The sequence below is a fragment of the Elephas maximus genome, chromosome 9, assembly GCF_024166365.1.
Source record: "Elephas maximus indicus isolate mEleMax1 chromosome 9, mEleMax1 primary haplotype, whole genome shotgun sequence".
Lineage (NCBI taxonomy): Eukaryota > Metazoa > Chordata > Mammalia > Proboscidea > Elephantidae > Elephas > Elephas maximus.
The window spans coordinates 76,078,079-76,105,080 of record NC_064827.1 but is presented as its reverse complement, the minus strand read 5'-3'; the positions used below and the strand labels follow the sequence as shown (position 1 = coordinate 76,105,080).

At 38.6% G+C, this 27,002-nt stretch overlaps 1 protein-coding gene across 1 annotated transcript in view; it reads left to right on the top strand.

The window, feature by feature from the left end:
* SCAI (suppressor of cancer cell invasion) overlaps positions 1–27,002 on the top strand; it is a 179,220-nt gene that overhangs the window by 51,474 nt on the left and 100,744 nt on the right. The window contains exon 3 of the mRNA XM_049895361.1: positions 19,101–19,232. Coding sequence (XP_049751318.1) covers positions 19,101–19,232 — 132 coding nt within the window. The remainder of the gene's footprint in view (positions 1–19,100; positions 19,233–27,002) is intronic.

The following is a 27,002-nucleotide window of genomic DNA, read 5'->3' as shown; positions in this document are numbered from 1 at the left end:
GAAAGCCTTCCCCTGGAGCTGGTACCCTGAATTCGGACTTCTAACCTCCTGGATTGTGAGAGAATAAACTTCCCTTTGTTAAAGCCTCAACCAGGGGAAGATTGATGACAAGGACCTTCCTCCAGAGCTGACAGAGAAAGCCTTTCTCTGGAGCAGATGCCCTGAATTTGGACTTTTAGCCCACCAGACTGTGAGAGAATAAATTTCTCTTTGTTAAAGTCATCCATTTCTGGTATTTCTGTCAGAGCAGTACTAGATAACTAAGACAGGTCATATGAGAATTCTGTGTTTAATTCTTTGAGAAACCATCACACTATTTTCCCTAGCAGCTTCACTATTTTACAATGTAACCAGCAATGTTTGAGGGTTCCAATTTCTCCACACCCTTGTCAACACTTGTAATTTTCTGTTTTCTGATAATAGCGATTCTAGTTATGTGAAGTAATATCTCATTGTGGTTTTGATTTGCATTTTCCTAATGACTAATGACATTGGGCATCTTTTCATGTGTTACTGGGCACTTGTATATCTTTGGCAAAATGTCTATTCAAGTCCTTTGACCAATTTTTCATTGGGTGGTTTTATCTTTTTCTTGTTGAGTCGTAGGAGTTCCTTATATATTCTGGATATTAAACCCTTATCAGATATACAGTTCCCAAATATTTTCTCCTGTTCTGAGATTGTCTCTTCGTTGATAAAGTCCTTTATGCACAAAAGTTTTAAATTTTAATGAAGCCCAATTTATCTATTTTGTCATTTGTTCCTTGTGCTTTTGGTGTCATATTTAAGCCCGTTGTCAAAGATTAGATCCTGAAGCATTGCTCATATGTTTTGTTTTAAGAGTTTTATACTTGTAGGTTTTTGATCTATTTTGTGTTAATTTTCGTATATGGTATGAGATGTGGGTCCATCTTCATTCTTATATATATGGAGTTCCAGTTGTCGTGAACTGGGTAGACTTAGCACCTTTGTTGAAAATCAGTTTGCCATTGATGTATGGGCTTCTTTCTGGACTAATAATTCTATCTCATTGGTCTGTGTGTCTATTATTATTTTTCCAATATACTGTTTAATAGCAGTGGTGAGAATGGGCATCCTTATCTTGTTCCTGATTTTAAGGGGAAAACTCTGAGTCTTTCTCCATTGAGTATGATTTTAGCTGTGGGTTTTTCATAAATGGCCTTTATCGTATTGAGGAATTTCTCTTCTATTCCTGGTTTGTTGAGTGTTTTTATCAGGAAAGGGTGTTAGATTTTGTCATGTTTTCTCTGCATGGATTGAGATGATCATGTGGTTCTTTTCCTTTGTTCTATTAATACGGTAAGGAGCCCTGGTGGTGCAGTGGTTAATCGTTCAGCTGCTAACTTAAAGGTTGGTAGTTCGAGCCTACTAGCTGCTCTGCAGGAGAAAGATGTGGCTGTTCACTTCCGTAAAGATTAACTGCCTTGGAAACCCTGTGGGGTAGTTCTACACTGTCCTGTATGTTCGCTATGAGTCAGAATCAACTTGATGGCAATGGGTATTAATGTAGTGTATTACACTGGTTGGTTTTCTAATCTTGAAAAAAAAAGAACCACCCCTGAATTCCCATAATAAATCCCACTTGGTTATGGTGTATAATCCTTTAAATATGCTGTTGGGTTCAGTTTGTTAGTGTTGTGTTGAGTATTTTTGAACCTATATTCATAAGGGATATTGGTGTATAGTTTTCTTGTGGTACCTATGTCTGGCTTTGGTTTCAGGGTAATGCTGCCCTCATAGATTGAGTTAGGAAGTATTCCTTCTTTCTAATTTTTGGAAGAGTTGAGAAGGATTGGTGTTAATTTTTCTTAAGTGTTTAAAGCCATCCGGACTTTTCTTTTTGGAAGGGTTTTGATTACTGATTTAATCTCTTCACTTCTTATAGATCTGTTAATAATTTCTATTTCTTCTTGAGTCAATGTAGGTAGTTTATGTGTTTCTAGGAGTTTGTCCATTTTCTTAGACTTGATTTTAAAATATGGTATTTGTCTCATCTTTGAGACTAGCTTCATAAGATTATAGATTTTTTTTTAGGGGGGAGGGTAGAGGTAAATTTTATTTTTTGTCTTACTCTGTGGCTATGTTGTAATTGAATAGTATTAGAATTTGTAATTATATTATACATATGAAGTATAAGGATCTTATTCTCTATAATTTTATAGGAATAAAGCTCACTAAACTTTAGCTTCAAACAAGTTTGTGTAAAACTAGCTAGATCACTGGTTCTCATATTTTAATGTACGTACAGATCAGCCGAGGATCTTGTTAAAATGCAAATTATAATTTAGTAGTTCTGGCATGGGGCCCAGGATTCTGCATTTCTAATAAGTTCAGGGGTAATGCTGTTGCTTCTGGTCTGCAGATTGAATTTTAAGTAGCGAAAGGCTAAATAATAATTATATTATCCTTTGAGCTTTTATCTTTGTATGGGCTATGCTGCTTTGGGGCATGTTGTGGGGCCGTTGTGTTTGACGAAAGGTTGAATACTACATTTTAAGATTAGATTATATAACCTGAATATACTGCTTTTCCTCATATTCTGGAAGGTTATGTACTATATATAGCCTAAGGTTTTTAGATTCAACCTTTGGAAATAGATAAAAGGAGGGAAGTGTCAGAAGCAATATAATTTTTATTCGATTATTAAATCTCCAGCAGCAAAATTGGTTTATCTACTTGGGGTAGTCTGAATTATAAACAGTATTAGTAGCTGAATTAAGAATACGAGAAAAATGATATAATGTTGAAAAGTATTATGAGATATACAGGATATACCTAAGAATTGGAGAATTTATATTTTGTAGGATTGAGAATGTTTCGGATAAGATATATGATATGTTAGAGCAGTGGTTCTTAGCTGGGGATGATTTTGCTTCCTGTGGGCATTTGGCAATGTCTGGACACATTTTTGTTTGTCACAAGGGAGGTGGGGGTTGCTACTGGCATCTAGTGGGTAAAGATCAGGGATGCTGCTAAACACAGTACGATGCATAAGACAGCCCCACAACAAAAAATTATCTGGCCCAAAATGTCAGTATTACTGAAGTTGAGAAACTCTGTGCTAGAGAATTTTCACAAGTATTTGATTAATTTTTTAATTAAAAATAATACAGAAAATACAAATAGAAAATATCCATATTTCTACAATCAAGTTTAACAAATGTTAATATTTTAGCATATTTGATTCTAGGCCTTTGGTTTAAGAAATATCACTTTTTAGGGGGAGTGGGTGGGAAAACAATACACCATTATTATTTTGAGTTCAAACAATGTAGAAAGTTCAAAGATTAATGAAGCTATCCCAAATCTCACCACTCAGAAATGACCATCATTAGTACTAAAAAAAACTAGGTGAACATTATCCCACATATCTTTGTATTCATATATACAGGTGCAAGAATAGAGAGAAATCCTTTTATAAACGTGGGATCATACTGTAGAGGTATTAACAAAAAAATTTTTTATGAAAAATTTTAAACTTACGGGAAATTACATAACCCCCATGTACTTATCGCCCAGCTTCAAAAATCACCAGCTTACAGCCAGTATTATTTCATCTACTTCCCTGACCCTGAGTATTTTGAATCAAATCCCAGACATCAGATATTTCATCTGTGTCTCTAAAATATGAGAGATCTTTTTTTAAAAAACCATTTTCACACACGTAATCAGCAATTTCCCTGATTTCTTTTCTCTTTTCCTTGGATTCTGTTTTCTTCCAAATTGGGTTTTTTGTTTCTAGTGCGATCGTATATTATGAAAGTGGTGTAATTCCATAAAGGATGGAAAATGTATGCAACATAGACAAAAGCAGTCTGCCTTAGATACTATTTGCAAATTTTGATTTTTCTGTCTAGAGTGTATTAGGCTATTTAGAGGTATCATGTAAAATAATATTTTCTTTCTCTTTTTCAGTATATCCATTTTCAAACCACTTTCCTTATCTTTTTTGATATTTCTCTGAAATATCTTCCTGCTTTGCTAGAATCAGTGGCCTCTGGGGGGCTATTAGCGGGAAAGTACTTGTGGGAATAGTTTACGTGTCTGGTAGTGAATTTCTTTTTTCTTATTGTAATTTAGGTGAAGGTTCACAGGACAAACTACCTACTACAGTCGAGTTGATTCCGACTCACAGCGACTTTATGAAACCCTGGTGGCATAGTGGTTAAGAGCTACTGCTGGTAACCAAAAGGTCATCAGTTCGAATCCTCCAGGCACTCCTTGGAAACTCTATGGGGCAGTTCTCCCCTGTCCTATAGGGTCGCTATAAGTCAGGACAAACTAGCTTCTCATTAAACAGTACACATATTGTTTTATGACATTGGTTACCAACGCCACGACATGGCAACACCCTCCCTTCTTGACCTTGGGCTCCCTATTACCAGCTTTCTTGTTCCCCCCTGCCTTCTAGTCCTTGCCCCTGGGCTGGTGTGCCCCTTTAGTCTTGTTTTATTTTGTGGGCCTTTCTAATCTTTGGCTGAAGGGTGAACCTCAGGAGTGACTTCATTACTGAGCCAAAAGGGTATCCAGGGGTCATACTCTCAAGGTTTCTCCAGTCTCTGTCAGGCCAGTAGGCCTGATCATTTTTTGTGAGTTTAGAATTTTGTTCTACAATTTTTTCCAGCTCTGTCTAGGACCTTCTGTTGTGTCCTCTGTCAGAGCAGTCAGTGGTGGTAGCCAGGCACCATCTTGTTGTACTGGACTCAGTCTGGTGGAGGCTGTGGTAGTCGTGGTCCATTAGTCCCTTGGACTAATCTTTCCCTTGTGTCTTTAGTTTTCTTCATTCTCCTTTGCACCCGAAGGGATGAGACCAGTGGAGTATCTTAGATGGCTTCTTCTGGTAGTAAATTTCTTGAATGCAAGGACCAAATGTTACCATCTTTCTGCCTGATAACATTACTATGTCCTCTATATTTGTTGGATGCTTGCTATCAATCTTGAGGGAATCATGCCAATATTGATTGGTATATCAGTTGAAATAATTTATTTACTAAAGCAAATAAACTAAAAATGTTCATTTCGCTCTAACACATGTGCGTACCGGGGAAGATAATTTAGATGTTAACATTTGGTACCTGCATGTATGGGTGGTCTCCACATGAGGTGAAGAAGAGGAATTCTACTTTTTCTGGTGACATTCTCTTGTTTCTTCATATTGGGTGATCATATGTCCTTGTTTGTCTTATACAATCTCAGGTTTTGCAGTCCTGGTATGATTATGAATAACATCCCTTTTCATTGACAGAATTGTTCTAGTTTAGATGATAAATAGCAATCCTACCTATGTAACATTTAACGTGTGCCAGGCTCTCTTCTAAACACATACATTCTATTTAATCTTTGTGACAATGCTAATGTTATCCCCATTTTATATATGCAGAAGTTGAGGCACAAAGGTTAAATAATTTGGTCAAGATCACACAGCTAGTAAGTAGCAGAAACAGAATTTAAGCCCAGGACAGTTTGCTGCCAGTGCTCTTAACTGCTCTGCTTTGTTGTGTCTATGCTGGTCCTTATATATCTGTCTTTGTAGAAAACATGCTCCTGGACTAGGATTCTCCTGATAATTAATCTGCATAGTTTTAGATCAGAAGTCTGGCTAAACCTTTAGTAATTTGGGGACCTGGAATTTCCTTTGTGTTCAAAAAATACTTGTAGGCTCTCTCGTATACCAACAGGCCAATGTGATTATAGACGTCTTTTTCAGAAGGCTGAACATTCACCTTTTGTCATGGATTGAATTGTGTCCCCCCAAAATATGTGTCAACTTGGTTAGGCCATGATTTCCAGTATTGTTTGGTTGTCCTCTATTTTGTGATTTTTCTATGCATTATAAATCATAATCTCTGCCTGTGGTTAAAGAGGATTAGGGTGGAATGTAACACCCTTGCTCAGGTCACATCCCTGATCCAATGTAAAGGGAGTTTCCTGCGGTGTGATCTGCACCACCTTTTTTCTTATAAGAGATAAAAGGAAAGGGAAGCAAGCAGAGGTGGGGGGGGGCCTCATATCACCAAGAAAACAGTGGCAGGAGCAGAACATATCCTTCGGATCCTAAGTTCCTATGTGAAAAAGCTCCTAGTCCAGAGGAAGATTGAGGACAAGGACCTTCCTCTGGAGCCGGCAGAGAAAGCCCTTTCTCTGAAGCTGACACCCTCAATTTGAACTTCTAGCCTAGTAAACTGTGAAAAAATAAATTTTTCTTTGTTAAAGCCATCCATTTATGGTATTTCTGTTATGGCAGTACTAGACACCTTTTTTCATTTTCTTAAAGCCAGAGAGCTGTTTGGCATTCCCTCACAGACTCTTGGGTGATGAACATCCCCAGTGTTTGTAGATTCTCAAGTTCCTGCCACAGTTACTTTTTCTTACTTCTGGACATCATCGGTGTCATAAATTCACACAGACACAGACACAGACACACACACAGCATCCCTAGCACCTAGAACTAAACTTCTTCACTGCCTTTAATCAGTTCATGTTTGGGAGTTGTCTGGGAACAGTGTTCATGCACTTGCATGAGGTACTTTGAGGAAGGAGCTGTTTCAGACAATTCTGCTTTCAAGTAGCTTATAGTTTAGCAAGGGGGTAAATGAATGCACAGAAATAACTGTGACATAAGGCAGCTGAGCTGTATGAGTAAAGTAATTTACAGGTTCACAGAAAAACAAATTACCTTCTGATGATCCAGAAAAGTTTTAGGGAGGAGGTGATGCTTTAGCCAGTTCAGTAGCTTTTAAATTGACTAAAAAAATTACTACCTCCTTGTTCGAAGAACAAGGAGCCTGGGTGGTGTGAATAGTTTACAGTCGTCTACTAACTTAAAGGTTGGTGGTCTGAACCCACCTAGTGGCTGCACAGAAGAAAGGCCTGGTGAACTGCTTCCGAAAAGTTTAACCGAACCAAAAATCCAAACCTATTGCCGTTGAGTCCCATAGGGTTTCCAAGGCGAAGTGGTTAAGAGCTCAGGCTGCTAACCAAAGGTCGGCAGTTCAAATCCACTGGCCACTCCTTGGAAACCCTATGGGGCAGGCAGTTCTACTGTGTCCTGTAGGGTTGTTTTGAGTCGGAATCGACCTGACGGCACACAACAACAACAACAATTTTTACGGAAGCGGACTGCCACATCTTTCTCCTGTAGAGTGGCTGGTGGGTTCCAGTCACTGTCCTTTCAGTTAGCAGCCAAGTGCTTAATCCGTAAAGATAACAGCCAAGAAAACCCTATGAAACAGCTCTACTCTGTAACACGTGGGATTGCCATGAATTGGAATTAACTCGAAGGCAATGGGTTCTTTATTGTTGCACCAAAAACAGACCTTAAGCTTGCCAAGAGTAGGGGGCCTGACAGAGAGTAGGACTTGATCAGCACACTCCAGAAGATGACACCAATCGATTTGACCTTAGTCCTTTGTTAAAAATCCTTCATCAGCAGTATTGGTCTATTTTTATGACATCATCATTAGGATTCATTGTAACCCCTTAGGTGGGTTATAAGCAGCAGGAACAGATGGAACTCTTCAGCAGCAAAGAATTGTTTTTTAATATGGAAGCCTTATTTTTTTTTTAACCTTTTTAGTTTAAAGTCTGTTCATATTCACAAAACATTTTTCCTTAATAAAAACATTGTCTTTTATTACAAAAGAATTAACGTTTGCTTTTCGTTTTTATTTGATATCTTAATAAGAAAAAAATGGTTATATTTGAAAAGAATTGATCACAATAGCATGGTAAAATGGAACACTGTTCCTTATCTTCACTTTACAAATGAAGAGACTGAAGTCAGGCTAAACTCTAACCTGTGTGACTTTGGGAAAGTAAATGGCACAGTTGGGACTTGGACTTGAATCATCAGAATCCAAATCCAGTATATATCACCTGGCCTTATTTTAGTGTATTAGATTTTTTTTTTCATTTTATTAACAGCAGAATTAAAAACAATGAAAGTTGTGATTACTTCATGTTATAATCCCGTCTTAATGAATGCCTTTATAGATAGAACCTAGTTCAATGTAGTTAGGCTGTTTCCATTTCTCAGTTGATAGCTCTATTATCACCACTTTGATGACTGTAGATAAAATAAATTCTACTGAAAGAAAATCTGTAAGAGCTGCAGGTGGCCTATATGGTACCTTTGTACACAGTAGAAAAAGGAGTCCCTATACGTAGGCCATGGTCACCTAGGATGGGTCAGTTAGAAAAAGGCGTACTTACTTAGAGGGAAGTTCAGCTCCACACCAGGATGCTGGGCTTGGGGAATGAGTATCTGGATTTTAGTTTCTACTCCCCCTTTTTATATAGTGCAGAAAAAGCAATAGTCATAAATTCTGCTCATATTTGTTTGTTTATGATGAGTTGGGTTTTTTTTTTTTTAAGTGTTGTATTTACTGACAGAACCTCTTGTTCCTCAGTACACCAAGTGCCTCAGTGCCTTTGACCTCATTCTTGGTGCCTAGAACCTACCTTTCCTTAATATATACTTGGCTCACTCCTTCATTTCATCCAGCTCTTCACTTTAAATGTTACCTCCTCAGATGTCACCTTATCTATTCTAACTAAAATATTACCCTTAGTCACTTTCTCGCCCTCTCCTGCTTTATTTTCTTCATAGTACTTCTTACCACTTAGAATATTAGATTTATTTTGTTTCTCCACTAGAAACTGTACTTGAAAGCAGAGATTTTGCCTGTTTCTCTCGTTCTAGCATCTAGAAAAGTACCTGGCACATACAAAGCTCTTAATCAGTATTTGTTGAATCAATAAACTAACACTGGACTGTTTGTATTGTGATTGGTAGTACGAATTACCCTTTTAAACATTAACTGCCTTTTATTGACTGCATTTTATGTACTGTAGATTTATGAATGCCATCTAATTGAATCTGCACATGTTATTTGACGGACAAAGAGTATTCCCATTTTAGAGTTGAAGAAATCAAAGCTTAGAAAGTTAAGTAACATGTCCAAAGTCAAATATCTAGTAATTAGAATCCTTCCTTGACAGGTAGGTCTGTTAACCAAAGGCCATTAAAAAGTTATTTAGTAGAACTGTGCCCAAGGTGATGGCCTAGTCATATATACCATGCCGTTCCCTTTAGCAAAGACCCAAGAAACCAAGTGAAACATACAGATGACAGTCTTGGAAACTTGAGCAGCAAATGGAAGAATGAAGAATTAGATCAAACACTGAATGGAAGGAAAAACTGAATAAAAACAGCCAATGAGGAGATTTACTGATCGTAGGCACCCTGCCAACCTGCCTGGCACAGCGTGGCCATCTTGAAGTAAAGTGAGCAGTGTTCCTGGGTGAGGTGCACAGGAAGGCAACATCACAGAATTCCCAATAGGAGACAGAGAAACTGTGTAGACAAACCTGGAGTGAAACAAGGTAAGCAGAATATGAACTAGATCTAAGGAGGGAAAGTGTAGGAAGGCAGGCTAGAGCTCCAGAGCTCTACGTGACCAGAATGCAGGGAGGGAGCCAGAAACTAGGGACAGAACTACTTACCAGCAGTGGTCCCCTGATCTGCTACCCAACTGGACTCTGGGCAGCACCCCCCGCCCCCCATCCTGGAATGTGGTTGAGACCAGGTCATGAGAGCCAGTTGCAGCCTATGGAGAGTGCCCTGGCACCGATGCCACTGGCCAGAGAATCACTACATTCAGTTTTTCCCCATAGAATCCTTCGTTGCAACTCGAGGCTTGAATTTTCTCTTCAGTTCTTTTAGCTTTAGAAATGCCAAGTGTGTTCTTCCCTTTTGGCTTTTTAACTTCAGGTGTTTGCACATTTCGTTATAATACTTTGTCTTCTCAAGCCACCCTTTGAAATCTTCTATTCAGCTCTTTTACTTTATCACTTTTTCCTTTTGCTTTAGCCACTCTGAGTGCAGGAGGTAGTTTCAGATTCCCTTCTGACATCCATTTTGGTCCCCCCCCCCTTTTTTTTTTCATTTCTGTCTTTTTCATGACACTTTGCTTTCTTTATGTATGATGTCCTTGCTCTCATGCCACAACTCGTCTGGTCTTCGGTCATTGGTGTTCATTGTGTCAAATCTATTCTTGAGATGGTCTGTAAATTAAGGTGGGATATACTCACGGTCGTACTTTTTCTCTTGTCAATTTGTTTTAATTTTCTTCAGCTTCAACTTGAACTTCATATGAGTAACTGATGGCCTATTCTGCATTTGGCCCCTGGCCTTGTTCTGACTGATGATATTGAGCTTCTCCATCATCTCTTTCCACAGATGTAGTCGTTTTGATTCCTGTGTATTCTATCCAGCAAAATTCATGCTTATAGTCACCGTTTGTGTTGTTGAAAAAAGGTATTTGCAATGAAGAAGTCATTGGTCATGCAAAATTCTATCATGAGCTCTCCGGGGTCATTTCTGTCATCAAGACCGTATTTTCCAATGACATATCCTTCTTCTTTGTTTCCAGCTTTCACGTTCCAATCGCCGGTAATTATCAATGCATCTTGATTGCATGTTTGATCGATTTCAGACTGCAAGTTGGTAAAAATCTTCAATTTCTTCATCTTTGACCTTGGTAGTTGGTACGTAAATTTGAATAGTAGTCACATTAACTGGTCTTTCTTGTAGGTGTATGGGTATTATCCTATCATCAGCAGTGTTGTATATCAGGATAGATCTCGCAATATTCTTTTTGACAATGAATGCGATGCCATTTGTCTTCAATCTGCCATTCCCAGCAGAGTAGTCCCTAATACTGTCTGATTTTAAATGGCCAGTACCAGTCCATTTCAGCTCACTGATGCCTAGGATATCGATCTTTATGTGTTCCATTTCATTTTTCACAACTTCCAATTTTCCTAGATTCATTCTTTGTACATTCCACGTTCTGGTTATTAATGAATCCTTAATTCTTCTCATTTTGAGTTGTGCCACATCAGCAAATGAAGGCCCTATAAGCTTTACTCCATCCATGTCATTAAGGTCGATTCTACTTTGAGGAGGCAGCTCTTCCCCAGTTGTACTTTGAGTGCCTTCCAACTTGAGGGGCTCAGCTTCTGGCACTATATCAGATGGTGTTCCGTTGCCATTCATAACATTTTCACTGTCCAGTTTCTTCAGAAGCAGACTGTCAGGTCCTTCTTCCCAGCCTGTCTTCATCTGAAGCTCTGCTGAAATCTGTCCACAATGGGTGGCCTTGCTGGTATTTGAAATACCAGTGATATAGGTTCCAGCATCCATAACAATACCCACTCCACCATAGCATGACAAACTGACAGATGGAACGTGGTTACCTATCATGCTTCCAGTTTATTTCAGTGAAAACATGCAAGTTAGGAAAGCAAAACTGTCACAGTGTAGATGATAAATATCTCCTAATGGTTTATCATTATTTATTTTGATAGTACAAATCAGGTGTATAACCTAACATTTTCATGACTAACTGCTTTCTCTCAGAGAATTCTGAGATGTTTCTTTTGATTTTCATGGTTAACTTTATTTGTCATTGTTGTTAGCTGTCACCAAGTTGGCCCCTGACTCATGGTGACCCCATGCACAGCAGAACGAAATGCTGCCCTATCCTGCAGCATCCCCATGATCAGTTGTGGATCAAAATGTTACAATTCATTGACTGATTTTCACAAGTAGGTCGCCAGGCCTTTTTTCTTAGCTTTTTTTTTTTAGCATGCTTATATACATAGACCATTGACTGCTACTGCTATCATCTTTGTACGTAAATAAGAATTAAAAAACTGCGTCTAACACTTCTTTACATACTGCATTTTTTGTTCCTTCTTGAGTTTTTGTTGTGAATAAATGGCAACTTAAATTGAATTATTTTTGACTGCTGCCTCTGTGGGTTCTCTACCAGAGAAGAGTGACAATTTTTAGGGATTGCTGGCAGAAGCTGATTCAGATTACATTTCCTTACATCATTCTCCAGGGTTCGTATTTTTGATGATTTCTTTCATTTTGTGTATTTTGGGGTTGACACCCCCCCCGCCCCCGCCTTAGGTTCGTAAATTGCCCTTATTTGCATCTCGCTTGTATTCATTCTTTTCAGGTGATTAACCAACTAACTAACTGGACCTCAGTTTCTCCTCTTGGTTATAGAGTCTGGATTTTATTGGGTTTACTCTTAGATTATGGTGGATCACATTGTAATATGCCTTTGGTTTGAACAAGGGGGCCAGCATAACTTCCAAGCCTGTAATTCATGTGGTGTTCTGTCTATTCTTTGCTACTGAAAAAAGTAGTAACTCTTTGTCCTGACAAAAAGAGAGAATGAGAGTGCATTTTACAACACTCAAGGAAATTGAGAACACTTGTAAGCATAGAAACTTGCAATCTCTGAAATACAAGCCCATTTTACTTATCACAGAGAAAAAAATTTTTTTCAAAGTGGTTACGTCATACAATCTTTACTTGATTTATAATTCTTAAAATATTTATACATATTATGTTCATAAAAATATTCAGGAGTAAATTTTCAAAAACCGTTTTCTGCGTTTTTCCATTGTTTTTCTGTTCTGTTCCTCTTTGCTCCCAATTAGCATGTTGTTATTTTATTTAGTTGCCGTCATAGTGACCCTATGTACAACAGAGCAAAACACTGTCCGGTCCTGTGCCATACTCACATTTGCTGTTATGTTTGAGCCCATTGTTGCAGCCAGTGTGTCAATCCATCTTATTGAGGGTCTTCCTCTTTTTCTCTGACCCTCTATGATTAACGTGTAATAAATACTGTTTTCTTCCTTTGCTTGTTTGATATTTTTATATATCAAAACAAGAAATCCTTAGTAAAGTTAGTTGGGCAAGAGAAAAAAAAGATAACCACATGTTTCCGCAGTAATAAGAATCTCTTTTTTAGTATCCTCTGTCTCTTGCCTTCCCTTTTAGTTTTCCTTTCTGGAACTGGCACTGAAGCAGATACAGGCACACATGTATTCCCTAAGTATGGAAAATCATTTGTTCCTTTCCCCCAAAGACCTGAAGCTGGTCACAGCTCAGTTTCCTCAGTATCAGTGCACTGTGGTATGATTCTACCCACTGTTGTCGAGTTGATTCCAACTCATAATGACCCTATAGGATAGAGTAGAACTGCGCCATAGAATTTCCAAGGAGTGCCTGGGCGATTTGAATTGCTGACCTTTTGGTTAGTAGTCGTAGTTCTTAACCACTATACCACCAGGGTTTCTGTGGTGTGATTGAACTAGAGGAAATGCAGAATGTGGCTAGTGGAATCCTCACCTACTCTGATTAACTAGCACTCATTTGTTACCTTTCCTTCACTGCAGTGCTTTGCATTTAGATTGTGTCATAGTTGAATTTGTATTTTTGATTTGCATGTCTATGTGTCTTAGGAGCACCGTGATACTAGACTGCTTACTGAAAGGTTGGCAGTTCAGACCCACCCAGTGACCCTGAGGATCTCCTTCCATAAAGATTACAGCCAAGAAAATTCGGTGGGATAGCTCTGCTCTGTCATATGGGTCGCTATGAGCCTAAAGTCAACTCAGCAGCACCAAGCAAAAACAACAGCATGTGTATTAGATAAATACACTTCTTTCTCCACATGTGGTAGCAAAATGAATTCTTTATAGTCTCCTGGACAGTAATATACACATGGCATTCTGGCTGTGTATCACTGCTGCTCCATGCCTTTCTTCCTTTGGCGTCCTTTTCTTAAACTCTCTTTGCCTTCTTGGTGTTATTCAGTTTCCTTATGCATTGATCAATGAGACGTTTAGTACCTATGCATTTTTCTTAAAATAATTATTCCAGAATGTAATTTAACATCAAGAATATGTTGGAATAAGACAGAAAATTGTTCCTGACGTCTAATTTGTGTATATTTCATGATAATTTTATGCTATTCTTGATATATGAAGATGCTTTACACTCTGGTAAGGACCAGCTTTTTGAGCTCTGACATTTGTTCATATTATATGAATACCATCTGCACCAAGCAGTAGCTTCCTTGTTGCTTTTGCTCTGGATGTGGCAAAACCATCATCATCATTCCCCACGAACACACATACGTTTAACGTTTTTTTGTACTTGGTATTTTTAAATTTATCCTCTGTTTTTCAAGGCATTTATAACAATTTTGTAACTAACAGTTTTAGAGTACATTATAACTTGAAAGCCAATTTCATATCCATTAATTTTATTGTCCAACAGCCCTTGAGGTAGCTACTATTAATATTCCATTGTTACAGCTGAGAAAACATATGTGTGATACTCTTTTTTGTTCATTCTTAATTATATGACCATTCCATCTCTTTACATGTCCTTTTAAAAATCTGAGTTTATAAGACGATTTCTTTACTAGTATGTGATTTCTATAAATGCTTTCTCTTCTTTATCAGAATAAGTTTTTTTCCTTGTATTTTGATTTAGTTTTCTGTGTTCTTTTCTCCGCTTCTTTCCTTCTTGAAAGGAGCCCTCGTGGCGCAGTGGGTAAGCGCTTGGCTGCTAGCCTAAAAGTTTGGTGTTTCAAACCCACCAACCGCTATGCAGGAGAAAGATGTGGCAGTCTGCTTCCGTAAAGGCTATAGCCTTGGAAACCCTATGGGCAGTTCTACTCTGTCCTGTAAGGCTGCTGTGAGTCGGAATTGGCTCGGTACAGCAATGGATTTTGGGTTTTTTTCTTCTTGAGTCCTATCACAGGCTTGTTCCCTATCTTTTTGAAACATTACCAAACTACAAAGTAATAATGATGATATTTACATTATGTAGTGTTTTCAGTCTTTCACTTCTAATAATCTTATTTTATCTTCACAACAGTTACCTGAGGTAAGCAGCACAGGTGTAAATTGCTTGTTTTGTGGATTCAAAACCAAGGACACAGAGCGTTTGCTAAAGTTTTTTTTTAAGATCACATAACTAATAAGTGTTAAGAACCAGGAATACCTGGGCTTCTTTCTGTTCTTGTCCAGGGTTCTTTTCATTGCTGTTATACTCTGCATAGTGTTCCCTGGTATGAGGAAATACCGACTTACATCATTTTCCCTCAAGTTTCCTTTTAGGCTTTTATGTTACCAAACCACTTACTCAGAATTAAATCCAGAGTAGCAGTTTCCCTTGTTGCTTTGTCAAAAGACTTCCTATAAAAAGAAATTATCAACACGGCAGGTCAGTAATTTGCCAAATTCTCTGTATTTAGCACGGCAATTCTTTGATCACTTGTCCCCATGGCTCTATTTTCTTGTTTGCCCATTTTGTAATTTGTTAGAACTCTATCATATATATCCTTTTTTGTCTCTACTTTTATTCTTATTTATCTGGTATTTTTACCCCGTGCTTCCCACAAATATTAAATTGACCTTGTTTGTAGATTTCCGTGTGTGTGTGTATTTTTTTCCCCTGCATAGTTATTATATAGCCAGTTAAAACAGTTAAACTGATTCTAACTTATGGCCACTCAGTGTGTGTCAGGGTAGAACTGTGCTTTATAAGTTTTACAATGGCTAATTTTTCAAAAGGAGGTCATCGCCAGGCCTTTCTTTTGAGGCACCTCTGGGTGGAACTATAGTGTTCCACCTATTTATCTGTTTCATTATTAACGGATGTTTGATTGCTTCTAGATTTTGGCCATTACAAATTGTGCTTCTATGAGCATTCTTACATAGGTTGCATATCTGTTGCTATGTACCTAAATGAGTTAAAGTATACACTTTAGTGGATGCTGCTAAGTAGTTTCCTAAAGTAGTTCCTGTTGCTTTACATTTTTGTCAGCACTTGAGATTGTCAATTTTTTTTTTTTTTTAGTATTTGAGACATTTTGGTACATGTGTAGTAGTATTTCATTTTGGTTTTAATTTTCATTTCTCTGATGACTAATGAAATTGAACACCTTTTCATGTATTTATTGGCCATTTGGCTCTCTCCTTTGTGAAGTGCCTTTTGGCCATTTTGAGATTGAATTGTCTTTTTCTTTTCCTTAATGATTTGTAGGTCTTATTTTGGTATCAAGTCCTTTGTTGGGTATATATTGCAAATACCTTTCTTCACTCTGTGGCTTGCCTTTTCACTTTCTTGTGTCTTTCAGTGAACAGAATTCTTATATTTACAGTGGTCTAATTTTTTCTTCATGATGATGTGACCTGTGTAATGATAATATGATCCTCATGATGTATCCTTTTTAAGAAATCTAACTTTACCCTAAGTTCACAAAAGTAGCCTTTCATAGTATCATCTCTGAACTTTTTTTTTTTTTACCTTTTACATTGGTATGTACAGTTCACCTGGAATTGATTTTTGTGTATGGCGTGATGTAGGGATCAAGATTATTATTATTTTCCAATTTAGATATCCAGTTGGCTTAGCATTTTTTTTTTTTTTGAGAAAGCCATCTTTTCTCATTGCTTTTGTGCCACCTTTGTAATAAATCAAATGTCCATGTACGTGAGTCTGTTTCTGAATTCTGTATGTGTTTCTTTGCTTTTTTTTCTATCCTTCCACCAAACACGACAGTCTTCATTCCTGGAGCTTTACAAAAGTCTTGATAAATTAGTGGAATAAGTCTTCATGCCTTGTTCTTCTTTAAGATTATCTTGGCTGTTGTTGGGTCTTTGCATTTCCATATATGGTATAGAATTAATTTGTCTAGTTTCACAAATAAATCTGTTGAGATTTTGATTGACATTGCATTGAATCTGTAGACCAATTTATGGAGAATTGATGTCTTTATAATTTTGAGGCTTCCAGTCAATATACGTGGCATATTCTTAGTTTTATTTGTCTTCTTTAATTTATCTTTTTATTTTTTAATTATAGCTCTTTATATCTTTTACAGATATGGAAAATACATCTTTTCTGTACCCTTTAGTTTTACAGTTTTCTTTGATGAGTTTAATTCTAGGTTTAGAGAATGGGGTTGAGGATTTGAGGGGAGGAGGAGAAGAAACGTAGCCAGGGCCAAGAGTCTTTCTATTACAGTGTGAAACACCTTCTTGGGTGTAGTTCTTTCCAAAGTTTGTTTCCCTCCATTAAAATCACCTAGTCCATCGGGTGTAGAAAGAAGTGGTGAAAAGAGGGGACATATGAATATATAATGACCACCCAGTCCCATCTATGGATCTTGTAAACTACTCCTCATCAGCTGGCCCCAGTGCCACCCTTACGATACTCTACAGCCCTTGACAGCCCCAGGCTTACTGACAGTTTTCCTGTCCTGCAGCCAGAATCGCTTGTTCAACACAATGTTGGAGAGAAAAATATTCACCAAAATAACTACCACACCATGACTCCCACGGCTGGTGTCTGGCCCTTGACTAGTCTACTTATTTTTTCACCCCTGTACTAGGTCATGATTTCTCTGTGTTGTCCCAGGGACTTAACAAATAAATTTTTTGTTTAGTATAGGTCATACTATACATACTGTTCAGCAACTTGCTTTTTTTTTTTTTTTTTGATGGCTAATGAGTGTATTCAGTTGCATTTGGAAATAGGTTGGATTTAATAAAGTAAAGTTTTAATATATGCTCCTTTTTGTGCGTGTGTGATTTTATATCTGTCATGGATTAAATTGTGTCCCCCAGTATCTCAGTCATCTAGTGCTGCTATGATAGAAATACCACAAGTGGATGGCATTAACAAAGAGAAATTTATTTTTTCACAGTTTTTTAGTAGGCCAGAAGTCCAAATTCAGGGTGTTAGCTACAGAGGAAGACTTTCTTTCTCTGTCAGCTCAGGAGGAAGGTCCTTGTCAACAATATTCCTCTGGTTGAGGAATTTCTCAGCGCGGGGACCTCAGGTCCAAAGGACGCGCTGTTTTCCTGGCTCTTATTTCTTGGTGGTATGAGGTCCCCATGTCTCTCTGTGTGCTTCTCCCTTTTATAACTCAGAAGAGACTAGCTGAAGACACAATCCAGTCTTATAGGTTGAGTCCTGCCTCTTAACGTAACTGCTGATAATCCCGTCTCATCAACTTCATAGAGATAGGATTTACAATACACAGGAAAATCATATTAGATGACAAAATGCTGAACAGTTGCACAGTATTGGGAATCATGGCCTGTCCAAGTTGACACACATTTTTGAGGGACACAGTTCAATCCATAACACCCAGAAATGTGTATCAACTTGGGTAGGCCATGATTCCCAGTGTTGTGTGCTTGTCCACCATCTTGTGTTCTGATGTGATTATTCTGTGTGTTGTAAATCCTAACCTCTATGATGTTAATGAGGCAAGATTAGAGGCAGTTACTTTAATGAGTCAGGATTAGGTTGAACCTTGAGTCAGATAATATCTTTTGAGATATGAAAGAGAGAATTGAGCCGAGAGGAGAAGGACTTCATATTACCAAGAAAGAAGCGCCAGGAGTGGAGTGTGTCCTTTGGACCTGGAGTCGCTGCACTGAGAATATCCTAGACCAGGGGAAGATTGATGACAACAACATTCTCCTAGAGCCAACAGAGAGAGAAAGCCTTCTCCAGAAGCTGGTGCCCTGAATTCGGACTTCTAGCCTCCGAAACTGAGAGAATAAATTTCCGTTTGTTAAAGCCATCCACTTGTGGTATTTCTGTTATAGCACCACTAGATAACTAAGACAATATCCCTTTAAGTGTCTCCATATTATTGCTTTGTTGTCTTGAATGTAATTGTAAGTTAGTGATATGGTTGAGCACAGTGGTTAATATTCTGTGATGTAGTTAGACATTTCCCTCATTGGTGTCTTTAGGTTGTTTTTAAATATTATGATAATGAAATAAATGTCTTTATGGATAAGGTGTTTTCCATTTGTAGGATCATTTTTCAGGATGGCTTTCCAGAATGGATCAAATGAACAAATAGATCAAAGGGGATCAACATTTTTAGATTAACCACAGAGTGGTGCCTGGAACAAAATAGGCGTTCAAAAAATATTTATTAGATGAAAGCATATGATAAAAATTGCTTTCCAACATGTTTGTATCAAGTTTTATTCCCACCTACGTATGAGATTCTCTATTCTCCCATACAATCTTACACTTATGTTATTTTACTGATTTGATTGTAATCAGAAAAATTCTGTATCTATTTTGAAAAAAATGCTATCAGAGAATACCTAAGTTGTGTTTCTCTTTTATTTTCACCTAGTGGGTAAGTAAACATGCTTTCTTACAGGACTGAATTTGCTCTTAAAGAAATCATGTCCTCTGGAGGTGCTGAAGATGACATCCCACAGGGAGAGAGGAAGACGGTTACAGATTTTTGTTACCTCCTGGATAAATCTAAACAGCTGTTCAATGGGTTAAGGTTAGTGAACTCTGGGTATTTTAAACTTTTCTCTAGTTCTTTTTTTTTTTTTTCCTAGTTGATATCAGGTAAGTTTTTTTTTAAAGTTCGGGATAGAACGCTGTCTGTCTGTCTATGTATCTGTCTAATCTATCTGAATTGATCTAATCTGTCTATCTAATCTATGGTAGATGGTCATGATTTTTTTGGACACTATTCTTCATTCTTAAATGAAAAAACAATAACAAAGGAAGATTACTTGTATTGTTTCACCCAGTAGGGCATCTGTAAATAAATTTTGATGTGTCAGCCTTGGAAGCCCTATGAGGAGGTTCTGCCCTGTCCTGTAGTGTCTGTATGAGTCGGAATAGACTCATCAGTAATGGGTTTGTATACATAGGATAATATAGAGCTATTAAAAAGATTTTGGTAGGGAGGTAAATGAAAAGTTAAATAAGACATATAATTAAATGAAAAAATTATAAAATTAGTATGTATTGTATAATCTTGGTTTATGAAAAATTCTGTATGAAGTTTATTATCTGTATTCCATATTAACTTTGTTTTAGTGGGAGCTGTTTGCTCTATTCCCCTGCGTGTCTGTCAGTTTGTTGTACTGTGGGGGCTTGTATGTTGCTGTGATGCTGGAAGCTATGCCACCAGTATTCAGATACCAGCAGGGTCACCCATGGAGGACACGTTTCAGCTGAGCTTCCAGACTAAGACAGACTAGGAAGAAGGACCCAGCAGTCTATTTCTTAAAAGCATTAGCCAGTGAAAACCTTATGAATAGCAGCAGAACATTGTCTGATATATGCTGGAAGATGAGCCCACCAGGTTGGAAGGCACTCAAAAGATGACTGGGGAAAAGCTGCTTCCTCAAAGTAGAGTTGACCTTAATGACACGGATGGAGTAAAGCTCTCAGGACCTTCGTCTGCTGATGTGGCATGACTCAAAATGAGAAGAAACAGCTGCAAACATCCATTAATACTCGGAACCTGGAATATACAAGGTATGGATATAGGAAAGTTGGAAATTGTCAAAAATGTAATGGAACACGTAAACATTGATATCCTAGGCATTAGTGAGCTGAAATGGACTGGTCTTGACCATTTTGAATCAGACAATCATATAGTCTACTATGCTGGGAATGACAACTTGAAGAGGAATGGTGTTGCATTCATCATCAAAAAGAACATTTCAAGATCTGTCCTGAAGTACAACACCGTCAGTGATAGGATAATATCCATACTCCGGCAAAGAAGACCAGTTAATACGACTATTATTCAAATTTATGCACCACCCACTCTAACGCCAAAGATGAAAAAATTGAAGATTTTTATCAGATGTCCCAGTCTGAAATTGATCGAACATGGAATCGGGTTACATTGATAATTACTGGGGATTGGAATGCGAAAGTTGGAAACGAAGAAGGATCGGTAGTTGGAAAATATGGCACTGGTGATAGAAACAATGCCGGAGATCAAAGGATAGAGTTTTGCAAGACCAATGACATCTTCATTGCAAATACCTTCCTTCACCAATATAAATGGCGACTGTACACATGGACCTTGCCAGATGGAACACACAGGAATCAAACTGACTATATCTGTGGAAAGAGACGATGGCAAAGCTCAATATCATCAGTCAGAACAAGGCCAGGGGCCAACTGTGGAACAGACCATCAATTGCTCATATGCAAGTTCAAGCTGAAACTGAAGAAAATCAAAGCAAGTCCACGAGAGCCAAAATATGACCTTGAGTGTGCCCACCTGAATTTAGAGACCATCCGAAGAATAGATTTGATGCATTGAACACTAGAGACCGAAGACCAGACGAGTTGTGGAATGATATCAAGGACATCATCCATGAAGAAAGCAAGAGGTCACTGAAAAGCAGGAAAGAAAGAAAAGACCAAGATGGATGTCAAAGGAGACTCTGAAACTTGGTCACAAACGTCCAGCAGCTAAAGCAAAAGGAGGAAATGATGAAGTAAAAAAACTGAACAGAAGATTCAAAGGGCAGCTCGAGAAGACAGAGTAAAGTATTATGATGACATGTGCAAAGAGCTGGAGGTAGAAAACCAAAAGGGAAGAACACGCTCGGAGTTTCTCAAGCTGAAAGAACTGAAGAAAAAATTCCAAGCCTTGAGTTGCAATAGTAAGGATTCTATGGGGAAAATATTAAATGACGCAGGAAGAATCAAAAGAAGATGGAATACACAGAGTCATTATACCAAAAAGAATTAGTCCATTTTAAGAGGTAGCGTATGAACAGGAACCGATGGTACTGAAGGAGGAAGTCCAAACTGCTCTGAAGGCATTGGTGACAAACAAGGTTGCAGGAATTGACAGAATATCAATTGAGATGTTTCAACAAATGGATGCAGCACTGGAGGTGCTCACTCATCTACGCCAAGAAATATGGAAGATGGCTTCCTGGCCAACTCACTGGAAAAGACCCATATTTATGCCTACTCCCAAGAAAGGTGATCCAACCGAACGCGGAAATTGTAGAACAATATCATTAACGTCACATGCAAGCAAAATTTTGCTGAAGATCTTTCAAAACCGGCTGCGGCAGTATATCGACAGGGAACTGTCAGAAATTCAGGCTGGATTCAGAAGAGGACGTGGAACCAGGGATGTCATTGCTGAAAGCAGAGAATACCAGAAGAATGTTTACTTGCGTTTTATTTACTATGCAAAGGCATTAGACTGTGTGGATCAGAACAAATAATGTATGGCATTGAGAAGAATGGGAGTGCCAGAACACTTAATTGTGCTCATGAGGAACCTTTACATAGATGAAGGAGCAGTTGTTGGGATAGAGCAAGGAGATACTGATTGGTTTAAAGTCAGGAAAGGTGTGCGTCAGGTTTGTATCCTTTCACCATACCTGTTCAGTCTGTAGGAAATGCTGGTGGCGTAGTGGTTAAGTGCTACGGCTGCTAACCAAAGGATCAGTAGTTCAAACTCACCAGGTGCTTCTTGGAAACTCTATGGGGCAGTTTTACTCTGTCCTATAGGGTCGCTATGAGTCGGAATCAACTTGGTGGCACTGGGTTTGATTTTGGTTTGGTGTTCAGTCTGTATGCCAAGCAAATAATGCAAGAAGCTGGACTATATGAAGAAGAATGGGGCATCAGGATTGGAGGAAGACTCATAAACAACCTGCACTATGCAGATGATACAACCTTGCTTGCTGAAAGTGAAGAGGACTTGAAGCACTTACTGATGAAGATCAAAGACCACAGCCGTCAGTGTGGATTGCACCCCAACATAAAGAAAACAAAAATCCTCACAACTGGACCAGTGAGCAACATCATGATAAACAGAGAAAAGATTGAAGTTGTCAAGGATTTCATTTTACTTGGATCCACAATCAACAGCCATGGAAGCAGCAGCCAAGAAGTCAAAAGACGCATTGCATTGGGTAAATCTGCTGCAAAGGACCTCTTTAAAGTGTTGAAGAGCAAAAATGTCACCTTGAAGACTAAGGTGCACCTGACCCAAGCCATGGTATTTTCAATCACATCATATGCATGTGAAAGCTGGACTTGATATTGACTGTTGTCTCTGAGCCATGTATAAGTTATTGTATCAGTTTATTTTATGTTTTCTTACTGTATCCTAGCTTCTTGCTTTGTTTTGTTTTGATATTCCCAAATGGGGTGCTTGTGTGAGCTAGCTTGGTTATTGTCATCTTTGACGCTCTGACGCCCTGTCACCGGATGGCTATAGCTGTCATCAGGTATATCAGTGTAGGAGTCCATTCACTTTTCTTGTATGAATTCAGCTCAGGTGTCCAGGTAGCCGATCATCAAGTGTGTGGTACAGACTCTGTCCTACAGTCTTAGAGGGGAAGGAGTGATTGTGTAGGTACTGGTATCTGGTTGCAGCAGGGGGCCACACTCTGAACAAGGCAGGGGGCTGAGAACTGTCCCCCGAATGTCTGTGAAGAAAGCGCGTCCGTGTTCCCTAGAGTGTATAGGTGGGTGGGTTCTGCAGACGGACCATGGGCACCCAGCGCTTTTGTTTGTAAGAACTGGGAGGTACCAGTTATCCTTGGGCCCCTGTCGCAGTTGCCTGGGTTACCTGAGTGGTGCCACCAGTCCTTATGCCCCTGATGTGGGTAGGTGAGGACCCTGTTTAATAGGCAAAGTGGTGTCAAACATCAAAAACCCACCTCTCCACCACACAGGTGAAACAGTTGCAGGCTGTCAGCAAGGGCCTATTCTCCTGAAATAGGCCCACACAGGTCCACACTTGGGGGAAAGGTATTCAGAGCCCACCGACCATTTATGCCTGGGTGGGAGCCTTTCCTGTCCAGAGCTGCCCCGGTTTGTAGAGCTGGCAAATTATCTTTTCCCCCAGTTGTGAATTTATTCCTACTCCAAGGCCAGGTGGATGGCTACGGGCGCTCAACACGGCCTATCTCAGGCCCAGGGAAATCAGCAGTCACCGAAGCCAGCTTGGGGCCTGGGGACAAGGTAAAATATACGCAAGTACTTAGCTTTTGCTGAGAGTGCCGTTCTTCTCTGGTTCCGGAGGTGCGAGTAGGCTGTGCTGCTGGCTGCTTCTCCCTAAGGAAACTGTGGCCTAACGCTACCACCAGCCCGCCGCTCCTGGTAATGGTGCCTGTGGGATCCTGCTGATTCAGGTCTGGTAACTCCTCTTTGTTTTTGAACCGTCTCTCTTCCTCCTGCCGCTCAGTCTGTTTTCTAACTTTGCCTTTGATGTTCAGGGCTCCTAGCTTGTCATAAATATAATCATTGCACTTGTTTTTTGGGGCCTTTGTTGTAAGAGAGATTGCAGGAAGTGTCTGGCTATTCCGCCATCTTGGCCCCGCTTTCCGGAATAGCATCAACTTTTTACTTTGAATCATTCCCATGAGCATTCTTTCTTTCACTCTTAGTGCTTTCATTTTTGGAGCTTCTTTTGTGTTTTATCTTTTTTCAGTTCTTAAATTGGTTATTAAACGGCTTATTGAAGTATAGGATACTTGTAGAAAAGTATACATATAATAAGTATACAGCTTGGCGCATTTTTACAAATTGATGATATCCTTGTGACTTGTACTTAGATCAAGAAAGAGAACAGACAGCACCTCAGAAAGCCCCTTGTGCACCCCATCACTTGGAGTTTTTAACTCTTTATGAACAGAATAAAAAAGTACATTTTAGTGTATGAAAGACTTTGGATTTTTCTTTATAACGTCCTTGGTGTATGTCTTAGTCATCTAGTGCTGACATAATGGAAGTACCACAAGTGGATGGTTTTAACCAACAGAAATTAATTTTCTCACAACCTAGTAGGCCAGAAGTCCAAATTCAGGGCATCAGCTCCAGAGGAAGGCTTTCTCTGCTGGCTCTGGAGAAAGATCCTTGTTGTCAATATTTCCCTGGGCCAGGAGCTTCTCCGTGCAGGAACCCTGGGTCCAAAGGACACGCTGTGCTCCTGGCACTGCTTTCTTAGTGGTATAAGGTCCCCAATTCTCTGCTTACTTCCCTTTCCTTTTATTTCTTAGAAAATAAAAGGTGGTGCAGGCCACACCCCAGGGAAACTCCCTTTAGATGACACTGAATCAGGAATGTGACCTGAACAAGGGTATTACATCCCACCCTAATCCTCTTTAACCACAGGAAGAGGTTATGGTTTATAACACATAGGAAAATCACAAAATGGAGGACAGGCACACAATACAGGGAATCATGGCCTAACCACGTTGACACATATTTTTGGGGGGGACACAGTTCAATCCATGATGGTGTACAATAAATTCCCATTTTACTCTTGGAGGTATGTGTCTTTCCACCTTATATTAAGCTGTTTATCTAAATTGTCAGAGTCATGAATATCTTAATGGAGTATTTGTCCTGTCTGAAAATACATTCTTATAATAAATTTGCTCTTCCTTCCACTCACTGTGTAAGAAAACAGTTTAAAGAGTAAGAAATGGATAAAATGAATGGTGTTTTGCTCAGAATAGCTCTTGCATGTAGTTATAATAGTAATGAAGTGAGAATAATGTTAGAAATAGCCTTGAATACTGACAGGAAATGATCAAAAGCCTAAGTACTTGCAGGGTTCTAGTTACCATGGTGACTCAGACTGTCGATGCAAAATGGAATACTTGGTGGGATTATATAAGGCAGCATCTTGAGACATGTATTTGAGATACCCAGCTGTGTCTATCAGTGATGTCCGTAACTTGTGATGCTTTGCAAAAGCAGAGGTTACCAAGTCTGTCACTAATTATTTGATATCAGAGGAGCAAATACACAAAGCCAAGACAATCTTTGGAGACCATAAAAATATATTTTTCCTCAGGGGTTCCCCAATGTGAAGTGTAATGGTCTTAAAAAGTAATGAACGTAGAAATTACTTTTTATTAAATGTGCTTACTATATTCAAATGAAGAATGAAAGCATTTATAATGCTTCATTTCAAAACCCATTTTTAGAATGCCTTCATTCCTAAATAGGAGTGGATCACAGATATTAACAGTTTTGTTCCATTGTCTCCTTCCTCCCCTGCACTCCCTTCTCCTTCTCTCCTCATTCGGAAGCATGTTCTTCTCATTCATAAAACCAGTATTCTCCTAGAGGCAACTCCTGCAAAGTATTAATAGTAAGGCACATGTTATTTCAGAGATTATACCCTAAACAATTTGTACAACCTTGTGATGTCTGCTTTCATTTTATATGGTTTCCCACTCAGAGGAATTGAACTTGCATTTGAGGTACACTGCCACCAGAGGACAACAGATACCTTGATTGTGTTGTGTATTAGTTTCCTAGGGCTGCCTTAACATGCAATTCCCCAAAGTGGGTGGCTTATAAGAACAGAAATTTATTGTCTCAAAGTGCTGGAGGCTCGTGGTTTGAATTCAGGGTGTTGGCAAGGCCATGTTCACTCAGAAGGCTCTAGAGGAAGATCCTGGGCATTCCATGACTTGTAGCTGCAGCATCATAACTCTGTTGTCTCTGTTTCCGTTTCTCTTTCTCTCTTGTCTCTCTTTTGTAGGACACCACTTGGAATGGTTTAGAACCCAGCCCATTCCAGCATGTCCTCAGGTTAATTTAACTGATAACATCTTCAAAGACTTTTTCCAAACAAAGTCAGTTTTGTAGGTATCAGGGGTTAGGACTTCAACATAAATTTTTGGGAAACACAATTCAATGCATGACACATGGCCTAGAGAAGTGTTGAACAAGAGAATTTTAATGTGAGCAACAAATATGATTTTAAATTTTCTAGCTGTCATGTCAAAAAATTAATTTTAATAAAATACTTTATTTGACCCAATAATATCTAAAGTACTTTGTTTTAATATGAATCAATATAAAAAAATTTTAATGACATTTTACATTATTTTTTTTTTAAAGTAAGTCTTTGAAATGCTGTGAATATTTTGTATTTACACACATTTCAATTCAGATTAGCCACATTTCAAGTGTTTAGTATGCATATGTGGCTGGTGGCTACTATATTTGGACAGCACAGGTCTGTAGTTTACTGAGAGTTTAGTACTTTTCACTCTCTTCCTTTATCTTTTTGTTTTTCAAGAAAAATCAGTTTTTTTTTCATTTGCATTGCATACATATGTAATATATATTTTCACATATATATACATATTTGGTTTGTATAATTGTAAATTGAACTAATAGTATAAGTAGCTAAGTAGAGCATAAAAAATTAGGCTATTTGGCATTAAAATCCTAGCTCTATAGCCAACTTGCTTGGTATACCTAAACAAATGACTTTGTTGTTGCCAAAATTTCATAG